At 43.9% G+C, this 13601-nt stretch overlaps 1 protein-coding gene across 2 annotated transcripts in view; it reads right to left on the reverse strand.

The window, feature by feature from the left end:
* Positions 1–6515: 6515 nt before the first annotated feature.
* The window catches only part of CFLAR (CASP8 and FADD like apoptosis regulator), a 59150-nt gene continuing 52064 nt past the window's right edge, over positions 6516–13601 (reverse strand). Inside the window, exons 11-13 of one of the 2 annotated variants that reach the window (XM_080799295.1) lie at positions 10326–10380; positions 8387–8740; positions 6516–6609 (exon numbers count right to left, since the gene is read on the reverse strand). In XM_080799295.1, the coding sequence (XP_080655421.1) occupies positions 8693–8740; positions 10326–10380 (103 nt within the window). In that variant the 3' untranslated portion in view covers positions 6516–6609; positions 8387–8692. Of the gene's footprint in view, positions 6610–8386; positions 8741–10325; positions 10381–13601 lie in introns of those variants that run through there. The other variant, XM_080799294.1, reaches the window with a different exon arrangement.

Below are 13601 nucleotides of genomic sequence, written 5' to 3' on the forward strand. Positions count from 1 at the left end.
ACTTGCCTTCTGATGATGCATTCATTCCTTAAACATTACCTGCATGGTCCCTAGTCACCAGATTTTGCAATGATGAATAAGGAATGGTGCTTGTCCCTGAGGAGTTCAATAGTATGGGGGGAAGAGGTATGACCAAGTAAATTATCTATATTAATAACAAATACCAAATATACATAACTCACTACATACCAGGCAGGGCTTGCTTGACCTCAAAAACAAGCCAGTAAGGCTAGATACTGTACAACCCCTAGTTAATTTATTGAAAATAACTTAAAATATTTTAAAATATTTGAACTTAAAAATATTTAAATTCAATTAATTAACATATAATGTATTATTTGTTTCAGGGTATAAATCCCCACTTTAAAGATGAGATAACTGGGGTTCAACAACTTGTGCAACGAGTGGCAGAGCTGGTATTTGAACTCTGGCAGTCCGATGTCAAAGTCTCTCTTATTGGTCTTTGGGCTACACGGCCTCTGACTCACATCTGTAAATGATACACTTAGATTAGGGTGGCAGCAAAACAGAGGCACCAAAGAAACAAGGGGCAAATAGTATTTTAAAAGAAAAAAATCCCTTAAATGCTGCTGGAAAAAAATGACACATTGGCTAGTATTATTTTATGATTTTATTTATTTTTTGGCTAGTATTATTTTAATATTGAATTACATGCGGGGTGGAGGGCACCACAATCTTTTCAAAGAGGGCTTCTCCACACATTAAGCTGGTTATGAAAACATACATACGACTGAACTCACATTAGAGCCCACAGAAAGGAGTAAGTCATCAAAAGGAAACCTCTGAACACCATCTCACTGTGTCCATGAGCATCCACAGGGTGGGAACTGGGAAGAGGTCTCCAGACATATGGAACCGTTGAACGGCTGAAAAGGGACTGTGTTAAGGAACATTGAGAAGGAGGCTTGAGTACAAGTCCTGAGTAAGAGCGAGGTCATGACTGGAACAGAGGGTCCCAGGCAAACACAGTCAGACACACAGTATGTGAGCACTTTGGCATGTATCCCATGCATCAAGGAGTGGCCATAGTAGTTTTTTTTTTTTTTTAAAGATTTTATTTATTTATTTAACAGACAGAGATCACAAGTAGGCAGAGAGGCAGGCAGAGAGAGAGGAGGAAGCAGGCTCCCTGCCGAGCAGAGAGCCCGATGCAGGGCTCGATCCCAGCACCCTGGGATCACGACCTGAGCCGAAAGCAGAGGCTTTAACCCACTGAGCCACCCAGGTTCCCGCCATAGTAGTTTTTAAGAACAGTAACGTGAACGCATTTGTTTTTGGGTAGAAGTCTTGAAACGGGTTGGGGGAGGAAGGGGATTAGAGAGAAAATATTGGCAGTAAGATTAAACACTCTGGCAAAGGGAAGATCCAGACGTGGTCTGAAGCCAGTGTGCTGGGAAACACAGAGGCGGCACTGGGTTTGAGAAACATTTCTGAAATAGAACTTGGTGAGTCGTGGAATTCAGTCTGAGGTGGGTGATGAAATGAAGGAAAAATCGAAAATACCACTCATTTATTCACAGTTCATCTAGGCACAAAGCAAGCTTCGCACAAGCCGTGCCTGGGAGGGGATTCTTGAAGGATGACTAGGTCTTCGTTGCCAACACAGAAAAGGACATTGCTTTGCCGTGCTGGCAACGGAAAAGAAAAGGCAAAATAAACCACACGCGGAAATGAATGTGAAACTAAAATCCTGGTTACGAGGAGTTTTGTGTTGCCTTCAGCAAGAGGTTTCTCTGTTAGAAAGGAAGCTGATGTCATATCTGAAGTGCCCTGAATCGTGACCCAGAGTTGAGTTCGCGGAGAAAGAGTATATACGAACTATCCTTTCAAGAAGTTTGGCAGTAGAGGGAACCAGGGAGAATGAGCAGTAACATAGGATGAGGAAGGGTTCAACAGAGATTATAAATTTTTTTCAAAGATTTTTATTTTTAAGTAATCTCTACACCCAATGTGGGGCTTTGAACTTACGACCCCAAGATCAAGAGTCACACACTCTACCAAAAGAGCCAGCCAGGCGCCCCTGACAGATTATAATTTAAGAAATTCCAGGGGCGCCTGGGTGGCTCAGTGGGTTAAGCCTCTGCCTTCGGCTCAAGGTCATGGTCTCAGGGTCCTGGGATCGAGGCCCGCATCGGGAGCCTGCTTCCTCCTCTCTCTCTGCCGGCCTCTCTGCCTACTTGTGATCACTGTCTGTCAAATAAATAAATAAAATCTTTAAAAAATAAAAAAAAGAAATTCCAGAGACAAGGAGGAGAGCCAAAAAGGCAAAGAGAAGTTATGTGTTCTCCCAGGCAGCCTAGCACTACCCACTGCTAGGCCAGGAGTCAAGCAGAAGACAGAAGGGGGAGCAGAAAGATTCCTCCAGAGCTGATCAGCTGGGCAAAAGGGTCAGAGAGAAACCACCGCACAAAGCTCTGCGGTAGGTCACATGCAAATGAGCCCTTACTGAACCTTAAAACAGAAACCCTATATTTGACAGCATCCTACTAGGAGAAAGAAAAGGGACTAAGACATGATTCTAGAAGCAATGATGGGAGTTCTTCATACTCTGAAGACTGTTTATGAGATGTCTGGTAAATGACACCTTCTACACACACACACACACACACACACACACACACACACGATCGAAAAGGCCTCTGCATTTTAAGAACACCACTCCAGTAAATACTAGCAGGAAATGCCTGAAAGCTCTTGTTCTGCTGCTTTGCTAAGCTCGTAGATTTGGGTGTGGTTTCCTTTACATCCAACGTTCATTTGATTACTACCCGGAGAACAGATTTCCAGCATGTTCTGGAACGGGTGAAGGCAGCCAGACACCTATGAACTTGTAGGAAAGTTATCAAAAGGAATCCTAGAACACCTTACAAAGGTCATTTTTCTAACTCGAGAGAGACCGTGTGAATTTAGAACCCTTCCTTTTTGACTGAGGCAAGTTCAGGCCCTTCCCACCCAACTGCTAAGCAATTGATTTCCGGGACAAAATCTTTTGCAATAGCAGCAGCAGATAACACAGGCTCGTTAAGCCCTGGGACTGAAACTCCTCGGCGCTGTTTGGAGATTGTCCTTTCGCCACTTCAGGAACATCCAATAGAGATCAGCCTGGATTTTCTAAGGTATATAACTCAGCCACGATTCTCACATGAAGAAAGAGATCTCCTCTGGACTAAAGCTGAGATCATCTGGAGCTCAAGCAGGGTACTTTTCCTGAATCTGACAGGCTATTCTCACAGTTCTATGCCATGGGGAAATACAGTGATTGTTCCTTTTACTGCTGTCCTGAACGAGAAAAGCAAAAATCGTTCGGCGACGTGAGCACAGGCCTTCAATGACAAAAGCTAATATAGCAGGGGGCAAAATGTCAGGAATGCTTCTGGCCACAAACCACAGATGCTAGCAAGCTAAGGTCTAAGACCCTTGGAGAAAATGCAGGAAGAAATACCCTTCCCCCCCGTTTTTCCTAGTGCAAAATCATGGCTTGGTGTGGAGCACACCAGGGACTCCTGCCCTTCTCTTCATCCCCCCACCCCCACCCCTGCCCCGCGTGGGGAGTAAGAACTTCTGTTTATGACATACGGAGAGGTTTAACTAGAGGGAGTGGTTCCGTTTATTTTTATAAACCCAGAGACTGGGGAAATTGTGAAAGACTGCTCTATTACCAGAATAACTCAGAGAGCTTTTCAAACTATAGGAAATCTAATGCTGGGACATCTGGCCTCTGAATCCAGCTGCCGGCTTACAGGAAATGCACAAGACCGAGGAGCGTGCTGAACTGTACCAAGCACATGCCATCAGCAAAACTCAGACCGGGGGAAATTCTACCCACCAGTTGTCCTGGGCTTCTTCAACAGATCAATGTTAAGACAAAGAAAGAAAGGGGTTGGAGGGAGAAGAGTTAAACCCGCAGATTAAAAAATGCTGAAAAAAAACTGTCCAAGACTAAACTTGACATCTAGGGTTGCACAAGTAAATGATAAAACCATAAAGAAACATCAGAACATTGCTACTATAAAAGCCAGGACAGTGGTTCTTTTAGGGTGTGGGAAGGGGTAGTGATCGGAATGGGGTAACTGGGGGGGTGGGTTCTAGACTGACTGGAAAATTCAAATTCTTGACTTGGGTGATGATTTCTAACGGATGCAACTTAATTCATTAATCTGTATGTTTGTTTTATGTCATTTTTTATACTAGTGTCTTGTTGGGTTTTTCTTTTTTCTTTTTTTTTTTTAAAGATTTTTTATTTATTTATTTGACAGAGAGAGAGAGAGAGATCACAAGTAGGCAGAGAGGCAGGTAGAAAGAGAGGGGAAAGCAGGCTCCCCGCTGAGCAGAGAGCCTGATGTGGGGCTCGATCCCAGGACCCTGGGATCATGACCCGAGCCGAAGACAGAGGCTTTAACCCACTGAGCCACCCAGGCACCCCTTGTTGGGTTTTTCTTAAAGAACAAAAAGATAAAAGGAAAAGGAAAAAAGTGTAAAAACAAAAACAGAAATTTACCAAACCTCTCGGGGGCTATCTAAGGGAGAAAATTAGTAGATTCTGACAAATATTGGTAAGAGTAAGAATGTTCGCCATGGATCTCTGCACATCCCATCGAGGTGGCTCAGTTCATCCTGCTCATCTCTCCAGTCAGTCATCGTAAAAGCATATAAACAGAAAGGGTTCAGGCCATTTTCTCAGAAAGAGACAAGGAAGACTGTATCATCCCATTCGTTTATGCTTTCCATGATTTTCTAACAGATTCTACAAGGTTCTGGACCCATAATGATGAGTTAAGACTCAGTCCCCAAACCCACAGAACCCACAACCAACCTCTGGGGGAAAAAAAAAAAAGGAGCCTCAAGCGATGACTAATCAAAAGACACAGAGGCTAAAATCCCTGAGGGCTCAGAAGAGGCAAAAAGATTTGGAAGACTGTGAGCAAGGTAAGTAAAATGAACCTCCTCAGCTCTACAGGTCGGACACCAGGAAACATATTTAATGAATTACTCACCCAGTCCTCATTTGACCTACCCCACCTAAAACAGCTTCCCACTCCTCAGTGATTTTCCTACAAACCAAATTTACTTGTCAATAATATAAGGAGATCTCAGGAGAATGTGATATGGGGGAGGGGGACTATGCATGCAACGTAGGCTCGAGAACGTGGGTGATATTCACATTCCTAAATTGCGTGGGGGGAGGGGTTCATGGCTGTTCACTTAGTACTACATTTCCTAACTTCCGTACACATTACTTGTTTTTCGGCGTGTTATCAGATGTCACATAACTTAAAACCTAATAAACATAGCCGTTGAATAGCACAATTATAAAGTGATGTTATGGGGGAAAATTTGAAAAGTGGCCCCTTTCCCAACTTAACTAACTTGCTTGTTACAAGTTGATATTAGAATCAAGGGGCGCCTGGGTGGCTCAGTGGGTTAAAGCCTCTGCCTTCGGCTCCAAGTCATGATCTCAGGGTCCTGGGATTGAGCCCCGCATCCGGCTCTCTGCTCAGCGGGGAGCCTGTTTCCTCCTCCTCTCTCTGCCTGTCTCTCTGCCTACTTGTGATCTCTGTCTGCCAAATAAATAAATCTTTAAAAAAGAAAAAAAAGAATCAAAAGAAAAACATATAAAGTTCTGAGGCCTGAAGAGAGAACTGTTGCTACTTTCTTACTCTTAAATGTGATCCCTATAGCAATATGGTTAATAGACAGCAATTATGTTATTATTAAAAATACTACTATTAGTTCAAAACATCTGTATAGCCCTCTACAAAGCACATCCCCAAATATATGTCTCATTTGATTTTCACAAAAACCCTACATGGGAGATAATGCACAGTTCCTCAAAAGAACACGCAGGATCGGGGGACCTGGGTGGCTCAGCCGGTTGGGCGGCTCATGATCAGATCCCGGGGTCCTGGGATAGAGCCCCACACTGGGCTCCCTGCTCAGCAGAGAGCCTGCTTCTCCCTCTTCCTCTGCCTGCTGCTCTGCCTACTTCTGTTCTCTATCTCTCTGTCAAATAAATAAATATATTAATAAAAATCTGAAAAGAAGAAGAAGAACACACAGGGTCCCTATGTAGATCACCAATGTCCCATTCCCACTCCGCGATGATTTCCCACCTCCTCATTTCCACACGTTTCTCTAATGGAAAAACACAATGGGTGCCAACAGAAGTTAACCACTTACTACCTGATGACCAGGTGCCAAATTTTACCCACATCATGTTGTATAATTCTCCCAACAGTCTCAGAAGGAAAGGGTGGGATTGTTGACAATATGACACGTGAGAAAACAGAGGCTCAGAAAGCTTCCATCACTCGCCTCCCATTGAGGCGTTAGAACCGGGACTAGAATCCAGGCCCACCCAGCACCAAAGTCAATGTTCCCAAGCACTGTATGACATCATCTTCAGCAAATAAAATCCGTTCCTGAAAACCCCAGCACATTCCCGACACGGATTACGGCAGAGCTCCCAAATACCCCACTCTCTATGACCCACTTACCATGTGCGCTTTGGGAATCGAGTCCCCCTGAAGGAAGATCATGTTCTTTAAGTTATCTGAGCTGATGCTTTCTGACAGTTCGTAGAGCAGCTTTCTAAGATATACATCCAGAGAGACAAAAAAAACCTCAGACTTGCAGAGGACAGTACAGTAAATCAAGTGCTTTTTTACAAATATTCTCTCCCACGGGAGTGATCACAGCCCATGAGTAGACAATTTGGAACCCCACTGTATAGATTCAAAACTAAAACTCTGACCTTTAAGAGGCCTGTTACATGAGATTAACACAATAAGGGGGCACTGGGGTGGCGAAGTCAGTTAAGTCTCTGACTCTTGATTTTGGCTCAGGTCATGATCTCAGGGTCGTGAGATCCAGCCCTGCATGGGGCTCTGCACTGAGCGTGGAATCTGCTGAACATTCTCTGTCTTGGGTGCCTGGGTGGGTCAGTGGGTTGAGCTTCTGCCTTCAGCTCAGGTCATGGTCTCAGGGTCCTGGGATCGAGCCTCGCATCGGGGTCTCTGCTCAGCCGAGAGCCTGCTTCCCCCTCTCTCTGTGCCTGCCTCCCTGCCTACTTGTCATATCTCTCTCTCTCTGAATAAATAAATAAAATCTAAAAAAAAAAGATTCTCTGTCTCCCCCTCCTTTTGCCCTCCCCCTCCGCCCTTCCCCCCACACCCATGTGCGCGCATGCGCGTCCTCTCTCTCTCCCAAAAAATAAAATAAGATTAAAAATAAAACAAAATTTTAAAAGATAACACAATAAGCAGTAGAGGCAGGCTCAAGAATCAACTATACTGTGTTACATATCTGAAAGTTGCTAAAGAGTGGGTTTTAAAAGTTCTCATGAAAAAAAATTTGTAACCAAATGTGGTGACAAATGTCAGATTTTCTATGGTGATCATTTCACAATACATACATATATCAAATCATGATGTTGTATACCTAAAATTATCATAATGTTATAGGTCAATTATATCTCAATTACAAGTAAAAAATCTTAAATAAATAAAAGTGTGTTATCTAAGGTCTGACCCATGATAGACCTGATGCCTGTATGTCACCCCATACAGATACAAAATACAAATAAAATACAAAAAATACACAAATACAAAATATCTGTATTTTACCTCTCTGGGTTTCACCCAAAAATGTATGAAAATTTAAAACAGGACATGGCATAAATGATGTCCTTCCCTACCCCAGAGACATATCTTTTTTCATTTTGTTTATCTGGCCACAAGAACTCACGCGTTCCCTCTTCTCCAGCGCCCACAGTGACTCACAGGAAGGGCTGTCTGGGAATGAGGAGTGTAAAAGAAAAAAAGGGAAGGCCCGCCGTGCGGAGGCCGGCTTCCTTTGGCAGTGAGAAGCCAACCAGAGAAAGCCACTTCCAGGCCCAGAGTGGGGCTTTGAAAAGCCCCACTTTGGGGGCGCCTGGGTGGCTCAGTCAGTTAAGCCTCTGCCTTCAGCTCAGGTCATAATCCCCGGGTCCTGGGATCGAGCCCCCCATCGGGCTCTCTGCTCAGCGGGAAGCTGCCCTCTACCTCTGCCTCCTGCTCCCATGCTTGTGCTCCCTCCCTCTCTCTCTGTCAAATAAATAAAATCTTTTTTTTTTTTTTTTAAGTGAAAAGCCCCACTTTGAAAACCTCTCAGCTCAAGAGCACCGGACCCAGAGAGATCTGGTTTAGAAGCACCGTCACCCAAGGACGTGGATAAGAAAAAGGGCATCATCCCAGCCTCCTTTCAAAGCTCAGCGGCCCGAGTGAACACTACCTGGATGGAAACCGCCCCCCCCCTCCCCATCCCCCCCTCCCCATCCCCCCCCCCCCCCCCCCCCGCCCACCGTCTTGATCACAGAGGCCCTCCTCACCTGAACAGAGAGACCCTCCCTCGGGTAGGCAGCAAACTTTCCACTTGCTCTTTGGTTTGGCTGAGGTACCGCAGCAGCGATTTCTGCTTGATCACGTAGAGGAGTTCCGCTAGGAAGAAGCAGTCTTCCTCGCTCAGCAGCTCCTCTGCCAACAGATGATCAAAGATGTCTGAGGCCGAGCTGGCCTTCTCCAGCTTCTTGTGGGAGATGCAGTCTCGGCAGAGAAACTTCAAGGCCTCCACATCTTGGCTCCCCAGCTTCGAATCAATAGTCAGAAGCTTCCCCCGGAAGTCTGACTGACCATTATCATCTGAAGAGAAACTCAGACTTCGACCTTGGGATGCCATGGCCAGCCTGAAAGAGACAGGGGGTGGGGGGCAGCACATGAGAGAGGAAGTATACACGGAACCCCAGCTTCCCAGGCCTCCCCTGTTCCAGCCATGAGACTTTCCCCAAAGCGCTGAAAAATAAAAATTCCTGTGAACTCACTTCAAAACCCAAGAGCCAAAAAAAAATGAGCCCAACACTTGCGTGGTGACCCTTCGGGAGGTCTGGAGGGAGGTTTTTTGGGAATCCGATTTACGGTTCACTTCTCCCAAATCAAAATGGCCCTGGTGAGAGTGAGTCAAACGGGAGGATGACAAAGCACAATGTCCCCCGGATGGAACTTCATTCATTCCCACCGAAGGGCAGAAACAGCGCTTGGGTTCGTGCCTTTCATTTTAGAAATAAAGCAGTCTGGGGGTTTATAATTCAGAAGTGTCCATTAATCTAAGAACAACCATAACGGGACACGTCCATATAGCACAAAAAGAGAAGCCACAATCCTAGACCCCAAAAGAAAGGGTGGTTTTAGATGAGTTGCTCAAATCAATGAAGGAAGTCACAAATCAGTAAATGAGTATTTCCACCTGCTCAGTTCATAAAGTTCATGTGGTATTTTCTACACTGAATTCCACTCTAATCAGAGGAGCAATGAACTAATAAAATTTTTCACTGTAATATTATTCGTTCTAGAAGGCCTCAAGGTACATATTCTCTTTGCAAGACTTGGCTACTTAGAAACAAGAAACCATTTTCCAAAGGAAGGAGAACTTAACAAAAAACAACATCAGTAACAAAGAGCAGCTCTATCTAGGTGGCATAAACACAAACTCTCTAAATTCTCTTTTTGTCTCCCGAGTTTTCCGGATTTTATGCAACGAACACATTATTTTTATTACTAGAAAAATTAAACAGAGGAGGGTCTGGCTGGCTCGGTAGGTAGAGTGTGTGACTGTTGATCTCAGGGCTGTGAGTCTAAGTCTCATACTGGGTGTGCGGCTTACTTAGAGAGAGAAAGACGGAGGCGGAGATGGAGAAAGAAAACGGAAAATGTTTTTTTTTTGTTTTTTTTTTTTAAGATTTCATTTATTTGAGAGAGAGAGAGAGAGAGAACACAAGCAGGGGGAGTGGGAGAGGGAGAAGCAGGCTTCCCGCTAAGCAGGGAGTGGGAAGTGGGACTCGATCTGAGGACCCCGGGATCATGACCTGAGCCGACAACGGACTCACCCTGGCCCCCCAGAAAAGGTATGTTCAATGTGATCATTCATGGGGTCTTCCCTTCTAGGAGTAGCCTGTGATGCCAGAAACCCAATGCATGGCCTCTCGGAGACGTTCGCCCTGCAGTTTCCCCAAAATTCCAACCTACCGTGGGCTAGACTTTGTCTAACTTGAGGTGGCCAGACTTTGTCTGCACTTATGGACTAGCATATTTCCGCCCATAAAAGTCTGTGTTAGAGCTTTCCTGGGGCTTTTTACGCCGTCATTTTCCCTGGCACGTTAATCCAGGCAGAAGCAGTGCCATCAGCCACGAGAGGTTCTGCAAGTGTCTGTGACAAAGGCAAGGACCGAGGCTAGAGTGCAAGAGCTCGGCAGGGGAAAGGTGCTGATCGCATACCTTCAGGTCCAACTCCCTTGATCCTCTGGAGGTGGATGGTTCCGGGGGAAATTGCCTGAAAATAAAGTTTTTTAAAAAATTAGAATCTTCTGCGTAATCCAAGTTCCAGGGAAGTTCTCACTTGCGCGGGAAGAGAACTCAGGACTCGCTGCCTCTGCAAGCGAAAACTGGATGGGCTCGTTCGGTAACTTTTTAACTTACTTCCTGCCTACGTCACAGCGGCCCGGCCGCCTTCCCTTCCACCCCTGCCCCGTGTAGGCGAACACTGGCAAACAGCGCCTCCTAGAGGCAAGAGTCACAACTTTTCACGATTGGACCGCTCGGGAGTTTCCCAGGTTACACCAAGGGCTCCTGCAAATGAACCTTTGAAAGACCTTAAGAGTTCTAGGCACTCCCTTGGATCACAGAGGTTGATGAATCAAAGAAGAAAGAAAGAAAAAGAGAGAGAGAGAAAGAGAAAGAAAGAAGAAAGAAAGAAAGAAAGAAAGAAAGAAAGAAAGAAAGAAAGAAAGAAAGAAAGGAAGGAAAAGAAAAGAAGAAAGAGAGAAAGAAAGAAAAGGAAGGGAAGAAGGAAGAAAAAAGAAAGGAGACAGAGTTTATTTTCCTAACCATCTCCTTCCCCAAACTCTCTTAACCTTTAAAATAAAATCCAAAAAGCTCAAGAAATAGTGGTCAGCCATCTTAACTCCTTCTCAAAAAATTTCATGTGCAAATACTATTTTAAGACAGAGAAAATGGAGGGAGAGCTGGACTATAGGTCCATTTGGAGATATTTGCAAGGAACTCATTAACAGACAAAACCAATGAAGTCTCTGGCCTCACAGCACATTCAGTGCAGCAGGAAAGAGACTTTGAGGACATTATTTCTAAGAATAAAAACAATACCTAATACTTACATGGCAACTACCATGTGAAGCACCATTTTTTTCACTTAATCATCCCAAGTCTCTAAGATAAATACTATCAGCATGACCCTTCTTGTAAGATGTGAAAACTAAGACACAGAACGGTTAAGTAATTTGTCCAAGATCACATGGTGAACTAATGGGAAAGCCAAAATTTAAACCAGCAAATCTGACTCTAAGTCACTACACTATAATTCAGCACATTCAAATGCACAGGACTCTGAGAAGTACAGACTCTTAGAAAGATATTTTATCTCTGAAAAAAGTAAGATTTATGATGTTTTATTAACAAATATATTAAGTCCCATTTTCATATCCTTGGCATCATCCAGAGAACTTCTATGTTTAAGAAAGACAAGCCCTATCACTCAGCCATAAAAATGAATGAAATCGGGGGGTCTGAGTGGCTCAGACAGTTAAGTATCTGCCATTGGCTCTGGTCATGATCTCAGGGTCCTGAGATTGAACCCCACACTGGGCTCCTTGCTCAGCAGGGAGCCTGCTTCTCTCTCTCCCTCTGCTGCTCCCCCTGCTAATGTGCTCTCACTCTGTCAAATAAACAAATAAATAATCTTTAAAAGAAATGAGTGAAATCTTGCCATTTGTGAAAACATGGATGGACCTAGAGGGTATCATGATAAACGAAATAAATCAGACAGAGAAAGATAAATATCATTTGATTTCACTTATATTTGGAATCTAAAAAACAAAACAAATGAACAAACAAAATAGTAACAGACTCATAAATATAGGAAACCATTGGTTACTAGAGTGGGGGTTGGGGGACACCTAAAATAGGTGAAGGGGACTAAGAGATACAAACTTCCAGTTATAAAATAGATAAATGATGGGAATGTAACATGTAGTATAGGAAATATAGTCAATAATTTTGTAATCACTCTGTGTGGTGACATTGTAACTAGACTTAACATGGGATCATTTCATAATGTACAAAGGTATCAAATCACCTGAAACTAATCAGGTATTGTATGTCAATGGACTTCTTTTTTCAAAAAGCCTACAACTTAAAGCGTACTATGGGCAGAACAGTTTAATGGATTTAATAAACTGATCAAAAGATACACCTCGCTGGTTCTGGAAAAAGTGTGAAAAACCCAAATGTGGCTGTGAGTGTTGAAGACATGATTGTGTGTATATGACTTCTCTAAAACCCCTACTGACAGGCTTGAGCGTGGATATATGGAGTTCCACTTATTATTGGAATGTATGCCATTTGGAAATATTCTTTACCATTACTAATAATAAATAAAAGGCTCAGAGAAGAAAGGAAGGAAGGGAGGAAGACAGACAAGTCCTAGTGGTGATGGTTGCACAAGCAGGTAAAGGTACTTAATGCCACTGAATCATATACTTGAACGTAGTTTGAACAGTAAATTTTATGTTATGTATATTTTGCCACAATTTTTTATTAAAGATTTTTAGTTATTTATTTGAGAGAGAGAGAGAGTGAGAGAGAGAGCATGAGAGGGGAGAAGGTCAGCGGGAGAAGCAGACTCCCCTTGGAGCTGGGAGCCCCATGTGGAACTCAATCCCGGGACTCCGGGATCATGACTTGAGCCAAAGGCAGTCGCTTAACCGACTGAGCCACCCAGGCGCCCACAATTTTTTTTTTTTTTTTTGAAAGACAAAGACACCCAAGCCCTAAGTCTTAGTCTTCTATTCTATTTAATTCCTTGAGGCATTTCAGAAGGTAGTTTGGGAAAACTATCACTCCACACCCTGTCCGTAAAGCACATTAGCTTCTTCAACCTTTTTAATTTAATTTAATTTAGATTTAATTTTACTTCTTCAGTATTCCAAGAGTCATTGTTTATGCACCACACCCCGTGCTCCATGCAATACGTGCCCTCCCTAATACCCACAACCAGGCTCATCCAACCTCCCACCCCCCTCCCCTCCAAAACCCTCAGTTTGTTTCTCAGAGCCCACAGTCTCTCATGCTTTGTCTCCCCCTCCGATTTCTCCCAACTCACTTTTCCTTTCCTTCTCCTAATGTCCTCTGTGTTATTCCTTATCCTCCACAAGTAAGTGAAACCAAATGACGATTGACTTTCTCCGCTTGACTTATTTCACTCGCATAATCTCCGGTCCCGTCCATGTTGATACAAAAGTTGGGTATTCATGCTACAGTATTAAATATGTAGCAAGCCCTTTCTATCTGTACAGCACAAAACTGGGCACAATTAGAAGGGAAAGGTGAATAAAACACGTCTGCCTTCAAATAATTATGGCTACTCCCCCTGCTTGGCCCCTTCTTTTCTGATGAACTGTCTGTAGTCCATGCTATCAGCTCCATTCAGTAGGTGAGGAAATCGAAGTTCACGGATGCAAAGGACCTTGCCATCATCCC

This window comes from Martes martes (assembly GCF_963455335.1).
Source record: "Martes martes genome assembly, chromosome: 3".
Lineage (NCBI taxonomy): Eukaryota > Metazoa > Chordata > Mammalia > Carnivora > Mustelidae > Martes > Martes martes.